This window comes from Gekko japonicus, unplaced genomic scaffold (genome assembly GCF_001447785.1).
Source record: "Gekko japonicus isolate JY-2015 unplaced genomic scaffold, Gekko_japonicus_V1.1 scaffold1159, whole genome shotgun sequence".
Taxonomy (NCBI): domain Eukaryota; kingdom Metazoa; phylum Chordata; class Lepidosauria; order Squamata; family Gekkonidae; genus Gekko; species Gekko japonicus.
Window position 1 is genome coordinate 138,522 of NW_015160245.1, and position 14,348 is coordinate 152,869.

The 14,348-nt window shown below is 41.1% G+C and overlaps 1 protein-coding gene across 1 annotated transcript in view; it reads right to left on the minus strand.

Annotated features, from left to right (window-relative positions):
• Nucleotides 1–212: 212 nt before the first annotated feature.
• Nucleotides 213–14,348, minus strand: part of FUT8 (fucosyltransferase 8 (alpha (1,6) fucosyltransferase)) — a 96,255-nt gene continuing 82,119 nt past the window's right edge. The window contains exons 8-9 of the mRNA XM_015413753.1: nt 8,687–8,837; nt 213–1,153 (exon numbers count right to left, since the gene is read on the minus strand). Of these exons, the coding sequence (XP_015269239.1) occupies nt 836–1,153; nt 8,687–8,837 (469 nt within the window). The 3' untranslated portion in view covers nt 213–835. The remainder of the gene's footprint in view (nt 1,154–8,686; nt 8,838–14,348) is intronic.

Sequence of the window (14,348 nt, forward strand, 5' to 3'; positions counted from 1 at the left end):
AGTTCAGCAAGTAAAGAAACAAAGAGTCTGGAAAGATGTACAAGAGATTCTTCCCAATTCCGTTTTTAAAAAATCGATTACTTGTAGAACTCTAGCACTTTGTTTTTTTAATTTATTTGTTATCAAAGACAATGTCCAGAAACAGTACTAAAGAATCAGTTCATGGCATTGTTTTACAAAAGTTCCTACCAGACAATAATTTTATTGTTGGATGTACTCTTTATTAATGATGAGATGAACTAATTCATGGAATTGCTAACAAAATTCCTGTAACAAAAGATCTAGTTTGATTTTTTGAATTTGTTGGTTGGAGCATGTTCAGTGGTCATAACAACATCAGTTAAAATCAAGAACAAATCTTGCCCATCATCAATAGAACTAGGCATGGCTCTTCTAAAAGGTCACTGGATCTTTCCAAGAGGCACCATGTTTTAAATTCTGCACATACAAAATATGCTCATGTCACTCAAATTACACAATGCAGCAGTGTTAATGTCAGTCAGTATCTGAGCATTACAGTCTATTAATGGCAAAGAACAGAGCCCAAAGTTCATATATGACTCATGGAAGGGACATATCTTCAAAGAGACAACAGTATAAAACAATAGATTCCCTGGTCCATGTGTATCAGTGTGCATGTGTGCGAGTGCATATAACAAAATAAGTCCAAACAATGGCCCATCTAATTGCTTCAACCTGTGTATCCAGTCTTGAAAGATAAAAGGCTTCCATTTTAACTCCATGTTAAAATGCAAATTCAGATCCAACAAAAGCCAGCAGTTAGTATGGTTGGTTGAAATCCTTTCAATGTGAGAGCTGCTGTGAGTTGTTGTTTTTATTTGTCAGCCTCTGGATATGTGGGGTACTTGACAGTCTCAATTTTCTCCTTTACCTTGTAGGAAGGGTATAGCCCTGTTTTTCCTAATTTTCTGTTGATGCCTTTTGAGTATCCATCCCAATGGTTTCCAGCAACACCAATTATATCTCCAGGTTCCATAGGAATTTCATCAGCAGTTCGGGAATGGTGAGCATAAATGGCAATTTGATTGTGGGCATTTTGTCCCCCAAAATAATAGATATCATCCAAAGAGTGGAAGAAGGCTGATGCGTCTGGGTGAAGTGTCTGCATGATTTCATAGGCAACTCGACAAACCTAAAGGAAGAAAAAAAACCCCAGCAATTAACAAAGTTATTATTTGACACATTCTAGTCAGCTGCTGTTGCTGTGGCTACAGACACAGCGGTACAGAGAGTAATTCTCAGCAGGTCTACTCAAAAATAAGTCCCATATTATTCAATGAAGGTTATTTTCAGGCAAATTTCCTTAGGACTGCAGCCACAGTATCTGCTTTGCACCCCTTACTACATTTTTGGTGCTGAGCAACATTTTCCCAAAATTAGTAGTGGTTTAACAGTGCATCAGGGTAGGGGGCTGGGCACCTCTTAGCACTCTATGTACGGGCAAGGATAAACAAGGTGGGTGGTAGTCACTGGCCAAGTTTATAGTCAGGGTGGATTTGCAGTCCACCCTTAATTAAATATTAGTGTAACTGATTAATTTATGTAGATCAGCAGATCTGAATAAATTTAAATAAACTAGTTAAACCCACCATGTTGTCTCGAGTCTTCATTTGGGTACTAGGGCAAATGAACAGCATGCAACTCCCAGGGAACACACAAAGAACCACCCTTACACTTTGAAATGAGGTCAAGAATGGTAGTGATAAAAACTTTAATAAAAATGTGGATTGATAATAGATAAACAAAATCCATATGGAGCATGATCACACATATTATTTTTAATAAACCTGAAGCACAACATTATTTATCAGTTCAGATTTACATATTTATTGCCTGATCAATCTCCAAGAAAACAGAGCAATCTGCAATACATATACATTTTTTAACTAAACATTTCTTCTGAAAAGGATGCATTTTCCCCCCATAAAAGAACACCAGACAGTCTTATCTATTACTTAAGCCAATTTTTCTCATTTTGTTTACAAGCCAAAATCATACCAATTGCTTCAAGAATTCTCGTTTTATCTTTATCTGTATAATTTCTAAACAAGCAAACAATATTTAAATTTCCCTGGTAATTGTCTAAACATATATAATAGGGGAAATATTTTTGAAAAGGATAATGTACTTTTGAGACCACACTAGTTATTGTTAGAAGTTAAAATAGATTTTCTCTACCTCGAATACAGAGTTTCCCTATAATTAATTCAAATACTTTTGAAAATATATAGGCCATTTAGTCTGTCTGGAAGCTGTCTCAAAATTTTTTATTATGGGCTGGACTGTGGAAGGAGCTGGCAACATGGATCTTTCCCCAGCTTCCCTTTCTCCAAGCAGCATGCCATCTCAAAAATCCTCTCTGAGAGCCTGGAGAATCTTGCAAGCAAAATGTACCACTGTTAGGAGCACCGCAGCCATGAGGGGGAAATGAGGTAAGACAACCTCCTTTCCCTCTTCCGCTGGTGGTGTACCCACTCCTTTTGTGAGCGGCTGTATCTGTGTGTGTGAAGTGCCATCAAGTCACTTCCAACATGGCAACCCTGACTGGTACAAGGCTACCAGTAGGTTGTGCAGCTGAGTGGGAACTGTGTAGCTGAGTCTTCATGTTTAGCCACTATTGCACACTGGCTCTCCAAATCAGTAAGCTGTAGATGAACATGCCTGTGTTCTTCTGTTCTTCCTACCTATTTCAGTGGGCATTGTACAAACAAATTCCCAGTGGTTTGAAATATGAGCCAACCCTCCCCCAGAAATTGGACAATGGATTTCAGTAGTAAAACATCTGTTTCTGAATTCAATTTGAAGCACTAGCAACTGGTAAAATTGTTGTAATTTTGAGGAATGTACATTTTTATTGTGTTTTTAGTCCCTCAGCAGCCCTTTCAATCACCAGAAAGATAATTCTCAGGATCATACAACTCATGTGAACAAACAGCCATTGGAGTTGGGGAATGGGACTGTAGTGCAAAGAGGGGTGAAATCTCCACATCTGTTCCTTAAATCACAGCTCCATTGACTGAAGAGTGAGGAACTACAGCACCTCAGCCTGCATAGCTGTTTGTCCACGGGGGTCCCATGATATCATAGAATCATAGAGTTGGAAGGGGCCATACAGACTCTCTAGTCCAACCCCCTGCCCAATGCAGGACCAGCCTAAAGCATCTCAGTTGGAAGGGGCCATACAGACTATCTAGTCCAACCCCCTGCCCAATGCAGGACCAGCCTAAAGCATCTCTGACATCAGGAAACATCTTTCCCAGTGTTGAAAGGGCAAGTCCTGAAAGAAAGGACAACACAGTGAGAATTCCCATCTACCACTGCCTTCTGCTGCAGCATCACTGGATTCAAGCTTATAATTTTCCTGTTCAAACTATAACTTTCTATCACTTTTTTCACATGAGTGATATATGAAACATCCTTAACATTCACAGCTACACAGATTTCTAGAATATTTACTTATAGTTCTTCCTGCATGCACATACCATTTGGTACACACTCTCATTATTGATTTACTCAGTTTCCCATTTACTATTTTAGCCCACAGGCACTGACTTACTCACAGGTAGCCCCAATACCGGGGCACCCCACTTCTGACCTGAACCAGAGACCCACAAACTCAGGCCAAGGAACTCTTAGCCTGAGCCACAGAGCTAGCCATAGCTTTGCAAATGGATTTCCATTTCAGGTTGCACAAGGCAGCCCTCAGAGCAATCTCCAGCCTTCCTCCTCCACCCAGCAAGGTATGCGTATGAAACAACGCCGAGTTCCACCAGGTATAGTATCTACATTTCTAAAGCTATTCAGTAGCCACCTGGTGAATAGCTCCTCTGTCTCCAAACCTTCAAGTTGCCCTTTTATGTGACTCCTATGTCCATGTGGAAATCCTTTGTCTCCACACCTGTTCTTCCTGCCCCCTCCTGCACGACACCAAGAAACGAATCAAACATTCAAATTATTAATGATCCTTCCTGACGCTTATCAAAGACCCATTTCCCACCTTTTGTCTAAGCCTATTCAACCTGCCTCAGCAGGACCATCAGTGGTTATCAAACCCATTCAACCAGCTCCGGTAGAGCCATCAATGGGCATTAATCTCATCAATGCTATTGTGCATCCAGACTCTGCCCCTTTGGGACTTCATTGGTCACACCTCGGTTTTACTCCTCCTGGTGTCACACCCCCTGGGACCCCTTATTGGTCCAGGTAATCTTTTGTTTTCACCTGAGACAAGCCCCATAAGGCCTCCCATTGCTCCGCATTGTTTCCCCATGTCTATATCCACCAAAACACATGGCCTCGTCTTCCCGGACACCAATTGGCAGTTCACCCCCAAACTTTGTTTGGGCCATAAATCTCTTCTCCATGGACCTCTGCACATCTGGACCAATACTCCCTCTAAGCTGTGGAGTCTTGTGAGCAAAAATTCTACTTTGTGAGCTACAGGCATTATAGTTGTGAGTGAGTGATTTGGCTACTGCATAAATTAGTTTGCACTGGAGCCATCCTTCCTGAGCTAAGACAAAAACGTGTGAGCCGGAGGCTAAAAAACTGTCAGCTAGCTCACACTAACTCAGCTTAGAGGGAACACTGATGTGGACAGGTAGTATAACCCCTGTAACTGACCCTTCTATTTGTTCTCATCACCTCTGTTTTCTTAGTTCTGAAATGTGTGCTCTTTCTTGAATGCTTAGTGTGCTTGTAATTAGGGAAATTCTTCAATAAAAACTATTTAATTTACTCTTCAAATCTGGAGTCCTCCTACCGTACCAGACCTTGGTATAAACAAGTCTGTGATCCCTAGTACCCCCTTGGCCTCCCCTGCTGCCTAGCTAATTTTCCCCAACAACAGGGCAGGACATTGGTGGTAACACTATAATCCCTATGACCTTCTGTAACATACTTCACTCTGAAGAGAGATCAAGATGGGTAGCTGAGTTTGTCTGTAGCACTAGAAAAGAGCAAGAGTCCTGTAGCACCTTAAAGACTAACAAAATTTGTAGCAGGGTATGAGCTTTTGTGAGTCACGGCTCACTTCATGCAGTTATGAAGGGAGTGCCTAATAAACCCCCCCCCCCTGCCACAAATTTTGATAGTCTTTAAGATGCTACAGGACCTTTGCTCTTTTCTAATACTTCACTCTGTTTTGCTGATTTTAAAGTTGCCAATCAATAAACAGTATTAAACCTAATACTTTCCTGGAAAACTGCCAACAGTTTCTCCCTGATTTGACTCAACAGCAAATTTGACTGACTAGAGAAGCAGTACATGGGCAGTAAAGTAATGCATATTGTAGTTTGAGTAGGAGTTTTAACCTGGGTCTCCCCAACCCTAATCCAACATTCTGTTGTTAAAATCACTGGTGTTCCTGGGCCAGCCACCAGCTTTCAGTATCCACAGGGTTACTCTGATGATAAATTGAGTTATGATTATTACTGTGATGGTAAACAGGATGATAATACATGCTGCACCAAGTACTTTTTTGTAAATATCTAAAATTCTAGCCTACAGTCTCTTGGTAGTAATGGAAAGTACCATCAAGTTGCAACTGACTTACAGCAACCCTGTAGGGTTTTCAAGGCAAGAGACTAATGGAGGTGGTTTGCCATTGCCTGCCTCTGTGTTGCAACCCTGGACTTCCTGTTCTCCCATCCAAATACCAAACAGGGTCAACCTTCCTTCACATAGTACAAATCCATGTATGGAAAACCACTTGATGCACCAATTACTGCCCCTTAGTCAAGGTGACTGAGTATAGGATTTATATCTTCCTTGAAAATGAAGGATTTACAAGTTTAATTAATGTATTTAATTTATAGCTGACCTTTCAGCCTATGTTTAAAGTAGTTTACAACATAACATGTACTAAATTACAAAATTTAAGAATGCCTTATGAGATACAAACTGTACTCTGTAGTAACAGTATAGGATTGCCAACTTCAGCTTGGGAATTTCCTGGAGATTCAGGGGAGGAGCCTGGAGAGAGTTTGGTTTGACGAGGCAAGGGACATCAACAGGGTATAATGCCATAAAGTCCACCCTCCAAAGCAGCCATTTTCTCCAGAGGAACTGATCTCTGTGTTCTGGAGATTAGTTGTAATTCCAGGATGGTAGCCCAATACAATTTCCAGATATCTAGGGGGACAGCTGTAGCAAAGTTCCCAAAGATTTACACACACACAAAAGCTCCCTGGACTCCTGACTAAAAGACTAACCCCAAAATGTTCCAAATGAAAGCAGATATTTCACAGATTTTTGCCCTGAATAAATGTTTGAGACTTTAAAATTTATGTTTTGTATTTCATGTTATTCATTTTCATGATTCTAAAAGCCATATTCCTTCAGCACAGACTTGAAGAAACATCACTGCTGAAAACACTTGTAATCTTTTGTAATCCTATAATCTCTCTACCACACTTAACCATTGAGACAGATTCTCTGCAGAAAAGGTAATTTAAAAATCGATTAATGTAAGTAGCTAATCCATATTTTGCCAGGTACTGCAAAGATAGAGAACACCTTAATGCTATTCAAGAAATTTTAAATTTATACTGTATTGAGCAAGTGGCTGTGAAATGTCTGATTGACTCAGTAATAGCCCGCAATAGAGAAGTAAGCAGCTTGACGATTTTCATTTCTCAGAAAAGTTGGACTGTAATCTGGTTTGGATTTAAACTTTACATGGGGCATGTGAGGACTGGAAAAAGGCCCTGGAACATAGGATCAAGTGATACATGATGGCTAAAGGAAAAACAGCAAAGTAAAGCAAAGGCCTGAATAAAAGGAACTTGAGAAAAATGGGTGGTAGAGACAAATTGATAATGGAATAGCTAAGGAGAAAGTGGCACTGGAACAAGGCTCCACATTGATCTGAAAGAAAGAATGCTACTAGTAGCAGGAGTGTGAGATTTGGAGCGCTGGAAACCGAAGGAGCCATTGGGTTGCTAGGTTTAGCATCTCAAGCCTGTTAGGGGAAACAGGTTCACACAAGATCCCATCATTATGATGCAGAGACCACAAAGAAGAAGTTTTGTCACTACGCCATTCTATCCTGACAATCCCAAGGGAGCAATGAAGGTAAAATAACAGGGAGGGTCTGAATTCCACAAATTGGAAGGTTATCTTTGGCTGCAGTCTTCTAGTGTATACACGTAGGGCTCACAGTGCATTCACAGGACCACAACCATGCTGGCCTTCACAATGAAGCTATCAAACAATGTCTATTTTGCCCCTCCATTTCTCTCCCTCATTGCGCTGCTGGTGTCTTCTCTTGTCCACTGCCTGTACTGCTTCTCAGCTACATAGAGTAAGTTTAGGCACCAACTGATTCTGCCTAGTGATACTTATACAGTCCTTGGCAGCGTGAGGGCCACTACTTGTGTTCTGGACCCATGAAGAAGAGTTGGTTTTTATACCCATTTTTCCTACCCTAAGGAGTCTCAAAGCAGCTTACAATCTCCTTCCCTTCCTCTCGCCAAAACAGGCACCTTGTGAGGTAGGTGGGGCTGAGAGTGTTTTGAGATAAACAGTGACTGGCCCAAGGTCACCCAGCTGGCTTCGCGTGGAGGAGCGGGGAATCAAATGCAGTTCTCAAGATTAGAGTCCACCACTCTTAACCACTACACCACATATACCCATCACAGTTTTTAATCTTGCTGGGAAACAGGTATTGGAGCCATTCGTGAAAATCATCAACTCCTCCCCGATTGAGGCGGCTCTCCCAAGGCCTTTGAAGGAGGAAGTTATTAGATTTCTGCTCAAGAAACCTTCATTGGCTAGGGATGAGGTAGCCAACTACAATTTACCTTTTCTAGGGAGGGCGATAGACTGTGTGGTGGCAGAGCAGCTCCAGGGTTTCCTGATCTACCCTTGACCCATTTCAATCCGGTTTCAGGACTGGGTTTGGTACCAAGAAGGCTTTAGTTGCACTGCTGGATGATCATTACGCCATCATCATTATGTCACCATCGTCACCATCTTTCTATCTACGCACCCCTCATTAGTCCCGCAAATTGACCATCTTCAGAGCGGGAACTATGGGGGGTGTGAGACGTGTCTGGCAGAGGTCAATGCTGTATGGATGTATATTGTTGCTGCTATATTTATTGTTATTACTGTGGCTTGTTGCTAATAATTTTAGAATCCCATCTTGAACTTTTATAGTTAAATAATTTTGGAGCACCGTAAAGTAAATTTTAGTGAAATTGCATTTATTATATTTTATATTATTCTGTACTATTTTAATGTTTTAACTTGGGCATTAGTGCCCCTTGGGAGCCACCCTGAGCCTTCGGGGAGGGCGGGGTATAAATTTAAAGATAAATAATAATTAAAAAATCTATGTTAATACTGGACCTTTTACCAGCCTTTGGTACAGGTGACCACTCCATTCTTATCCACCACCTTGAATATGGATTCATATTAAAGGTGCAGCCTTTCAAGCTTGTCTGTCTGACTGGACAAAAAGAGTCTCCACCAGAAGTGCAGAATCAATTCAGTGTAATTTATCTTGTGGGTGCCACAGTGTTCTATTCTTCCACCCTTGCTCTTTAATATATAATATGTACATACAGTATATAATATATATGATGTATAAAGATAGCCCTTCATTATTTGTGCTACTGGTTTAGAGGCATACAAAAGTATACCATAATTCATAATCGCTTACCTGTGATGAAAATGTACAAACCAGGAAGTCTGCCTGAGACAAAAAGTGTATATCCAGAATAACACCACGCAGAGAATTTTCAGTGTACCGATTATGGAGACCTGCTGACCATGATATGGAGTTGTCACTAATAAATTCATAGTTTGGGTATCTGGAAAAATACATCAATATCAAATAAAACAATATTTAAATCAGCACACATTTTGCTGTCAGGAAGCTACCATGCTATCATATCCTGCTATCTGAGATTTCAGGCTTTTTATTAGATAATTCTAAACAGAAACCAATAACTGATGGTAGGGGTGTGAGTGCATGTGAGAAGAGAAACATAAATAAGTGGGGGGCACACTAGGACTTGCAGGGGGCATCTTATTTTTCCCCATGTATTGACCTTTCCATACTATTTCCTCCCTCCCTCAGCAGCCCCCATAATATTCTCCCTTTCCTGGCTTCATTCTATACTTACTAAGTAGGCTAGTTACCCTCCTGTGGTGGGCAATCTCCATTTACTACATCTTATCACTCACACCCATTCCATCAATCAGCAGGAGAAAAATGGGAGGATGACAGTACAAATGTTGTATTCTCACTTCTGGTTTTTTACACAGAGACTGGAGGAATTCCTAAACTGTTGCAGATGCATGACATCACTTCTCGGTGATAATCTGGAAGTGCCATCATGGTGTTTGCAAATGCCCCAGGCTCCACCCCAAAAGCTCCTGGGGGTTGCAGCTGCAGAGCTGGCCATCCTAATACTTAACTATCCCCCCCCCAGCCGCCCAGTCTTCAGCTTTTGCTCCTTTTCCTCCCATGGCAGCCTTTTCTCTTTTCTTCTCTCCCTGCCTATTTTTTCTATTCTCTCTCTTTTTAGCTTCTCCTCCCTTGCTTCCTTCTCTCCTTTCATTTTTTACCTTTTGCAGACTCCCGCTCACCATGCCTTTGACTGACAGAGGCAATGTTATTGTGGTTGCCTACCAAACCCCAAAATGGGCACTGAGATCTCAGAATGTTGTCTCATGAGAAACTGGGCATACATCTTTTAAAGCTATAGATATTGGTTCTATTATTTTGTTGTGTTGTGTTTTGTTTTGTTTCAGAATTCAGATTTTATTTTATTTTTTGCAAACCTGGGGTTTCCCTCAAGTTTGCAGAAAAAATATCCCCATTAGTCCCAGGCCCCACTGTGTGTTAACAAGTAGATAAGCATGATATGGCTGTCACTCTAACTTCCAAAAGGATTCTGACTAGGGGTGTCCATTCAGCAATAGATGAACCAAAAAAACACCCCAAAAATACCTTGTCAGTATTTTTCAGGTATCACAGAAGCTGAATACAGATCAGAGATCTGTTCTCGGCTACGAGTATAACTGAACCCGAAAAAGCCAATATTATCTGGCTTTTGGGGGGGTTCATTTTGCTATACCAAATACAAGGTCTCATTTAAACCTAACAACCTGAGCCACCAGTCAGCTGTTGGGTTTAAATGCCTTTCTTTCCATCCCCTGAGATCAGGGACAGAAAGAAAGGCATTTTGGGGCGGAAAGAAAGGCATTTTAAACATGCCTGCCCTTCACATCACCAGCCAGCCCGCCATGGTGGTTGGCTGGGGAAGGAAAGGGCGGCCATGAAAATATAACTCCTTACCTTCCTGACCCTCTCTGCTGCTGCGGAGAAACTCAGGGAGGGGAGAGAAAGTGGGGTGTGTGTTTAAATGCCTTTCTTTTCCTCCCCAGTCTCGGGGAAGGAAAGAAAGGCATTTTAAACATGCCTGGATTCCCTGCATGATCTTCTCCAGGTGTCCTGTGGCTGTGGAAGCGAAGGGCAGGCAGGAAAACGTAACTGGGCTTCCCGCCTGTCCTTTTCCAGCTACCCCATGTTTCCAGCTACCCCATGTTAGCTAGAGAAGGGAAGGCAGAGAGAGGAGGCTTTCCCTTGTCAATTTCACTCACAGCTGATGGGCAGGGAGTGAAATTGACAAGGAAAGTTGCAGGGTCTACCACAGGGAAAGAAGGCATTTTAACACGTGCCCTTTCCCTCTGGTGGTGTATATCAGACCCGAATATATTCAGCAGAATATATTACCAAATATTTCTCCAATCTGAATACTTTACCGGTGCTAGACTGGGGAAATTCAGCATTTACCGATATTTTTGGGGTCTGATTTACCCAAAGCTGAAAAATACTGCCTTTTTTCTTTTGCACACCCCAAATTTTGACAAGGCCGCTCACCAAAAACCCTTGAGGAAAGTTAGCAGTCATGTGCCTCATGGACTGAAAATTGTTTAAATAATAAGAAGTACAGAATAGGAGTAAATAGATAATTCTCATGATGGAAGAAAGAAAGCAGCAAAGTCCCATAAGGCCAATGCTATTTAATTTGTTCATAAATCTTGAATTGGGGGTGAGCAGCTTAGTGGCCAAGTTTGCAGACACCACCAAATTATTCAGTATGGTGATAAACAAAGTGAAGTGTGAAGAGCTCAGAAAGGCTCTCTCTATATTGGCTGACAATGTAACAAATGAAGTTTAAACTAACTGTAAAGCAATGTACACTATGATGGAAAAACTTGCAATATATGCTGATGGGGTCTGAACTGGTAGTGACTGAAAAGAAAAAAAATGTGTAGGTTGTAATGGGATAGCTGAATGAAAACATTGACTTAGTATGTGGCAGCAATGAAAAGCTTTTTCCTGGGGATTACTAGGAAAAAGACTGAAAATAAAATTGCCAATATCGTAATGCCCTTATAAAGATCTATGATGTGTGACCTCATTTGGAATACTTTGTACAGTAGTGGTCACAGCTCCTTAAATGCAGAAGAGGCTAACTAAGATGAGTTGGAGCACCTTTTCTAGAAAGAAATGCTAAAAGGAGTCTGGTGCTTTTCAGCTTAGAGAAAAGATGACGGGGGAAGGAGGTTGCTTTATATGGGATGGAGAAGGTAGTTAGACAATGTTTTGTTGCTCTCCTGTAATACTAGAACTTGGGAACACCAGTTAAGTTGATGGGTAATAGATCAGGTCAGACAAAAAGAAGTAGTTCTTCATTCAATGACTAATTAAATTGTAGAACTGTTAGTGAATGTAATAATAGCCCCAAACATAGATGCTTTTAGGCCGCTGCCACACGGCAGAAAAAAACATGGCCGCACCAAAAGCGACATGCAGTGGCGGGATCACACAGATCCTCTGAGCCGTCGTGCAGTTGCTCCCTGGCACAATCAGATGCCGGGGAGGAAGCCACCGACGGGAGACCAAGGCAGCCAGCTGCGCATGCATGCGCATGCGCAGTTTGGCCAGGAGCCTCGAATGCTCCTGACGATGGACGCGCCGGCGATCCCACAGCAAGAAATGCTAAAAGGAGTCTGGTGCTTTTCAGCTTAGAGAAAAGATGACGGGGGGGAGGAGGTTGATTTATATGGGATGGAGAAGGTAGTTAGACAATGTTTTGTTGCTCTCCTGTAATACTAGAACTTGGGAACACGCCTATTCCCAGATGTTGCGGTGAGATCGCGCCCGTTTGCTGCACCCCCAATCCGTCCCTCTTCCGGCCCAAAACCTCCCATGTGACCGGGGCCCCAAAAGAGGATTAAAAATGGAAAAAGGAGAATGGACTTTGTTTTGAGATGGCCAGTTCCTGATACAGCAAGATGGTGTCACAAGGAAGAAGAAGGAGGAAAACAACAATGGAAGAGAAAATGAGATTGTGTAATATCTACTGAGGGAGACTTATTGTTAATTTGCTTATAATGGTGCAAGGAAAAATAATGGTTAAATGAGATGCCATTGTTCTCTGTAATTTGTGTCTAAGTTAAATAGCGATTCTCCTGGACTACTCTTCATATAGTCAGATTTGTTGAGATGTTTTTATAAGCTATGATGATGATTGATCACTCTCAATGTTAAAGAAAGCTCTTTATTATTGTTAAGCAATTTTTTCACAAGCTGTATGTGACCTCCAACCGTTGGGTTTTTAGTGGGTTTTCTTTTCTTTCTCCTATAGTGTGTAGATTCCCTCCCTAATTTCGTTGTAGTTTTTAGTAAATGCAAATAAAAAATCCCCTATGGGGGGCCATAAAATGTATAAAATATACATCCATCAATGATGGATAACTAGCCATGATATCTAAAAGGAACCTCCATATTCAGTGGCTATAAACCTCTAGATACTAGTACTAGGAGGCTACTTCAGGGGAAGGCCTTGGCCTCTATCCCACATTTGCTGGCCCTCCAGGACAACTGGTTGGCCACTGTGCAAAGCAGAATCCTGGAATAGATGTGCAACTGGTCTGATCCAGCAGGGCATCTCTTATGTTCTACACTTAAGAAACAAAACAGATTAGTCCTTATCTACCTGTTCCAGTGCACAAAAGGAGTTGTTGCAAGCTTATACATGCCTGCAATACTCTCATTTCTCTGTGCATACAAGAACCCCACAGGGGCTGGGATCAGCGTGATAAGGTATGTGACTGGTAGTTATAAATGGGATCAACAACACAAGATTTGACAACTGAAACATGTTTCAGAAATGCATTTTCAGCTGCCTTCTCGAACATACAATGTGTCATTGTAAACTAAGAACATGCCCCTAACTTGCCCTACACAGAAATGTTGCCCACTATAAAATACTGCTTCACCTAATTTTTGTCACTTTGGAACCACTTGCCTAAAACTGTTTAAATAAACAATTATTTGGAACCAACCCCATCTTTTACATCAATCACCAAATCCTAGTTAAAGGTGTTGGATCCTGTTGTATTGAAAGACTGAAAAGCCTGCTGGTAAAATTGGTAAAATTCCAGCATTGATTGCAGATAAAACTGTTTACCATTATCTACAATCATTTGAACTTCTTATAAGTTTGATCTTCTTATTATCATAAATGTTTCTGATTCTGAACCTACAGCTTTCTTGCAAGCAAGCACTTCAAAGTACAAAAACTATTCTCTGTCACTGAATCATTACATGGTTTTCAAGTAACTGTGACATGTTCTTCTCTGTCTTTTTAAAAAGTCAGGGGTCATCAATAAATGCCTCCCTTTCGAAGGGAAAAGTTGCTAGCCATTTCCTGCTCCTGACAGTAGGAATCCCTTTTCTAACTTAAGGGAGAATTTGATGTATTATTTTAAATAGGTCTTCAAGACAGGCTGCACTTTCCCCCAGAGACAAATGTTTTCTATGATCTGATCTGATAATGTTAACAAAGCTCCTTTGCCTGTCTCCACGTGATAAAGCAGCCCACCATTCTTAAAAACCATTTTCAAACTGAGAAAAAAACCTACATATTTTTGTGGTATTTTCAAATATTATCTTCACGAATATGAAAACCAGAAACAGCATTTAAAAAAAATGTAACTCATTTCAAATTCTCAAGGGGAAGTATGGCTTCTTAAACCCTAGCACCAATGCCATACATATACACACTTCTGGAAATCAGTGCTGCTTTAAAAGCAAGTTATAATATCACATTGTGGTCTGCTACTGAGGCTATGGATGTGTGTGTGGGGAACAACAGGTAACAAATATCATAGGGCTGGGATCCAAAGAATCTGATAACCAACTTATGTACGCAAGAAAATTTGAGGCCTGTGTTTCTTAAAAAGCAGGCCGCATTTCACATGATGCATTAGTTTTATAAATCAGGGAATGTTCAAAAGTAGAC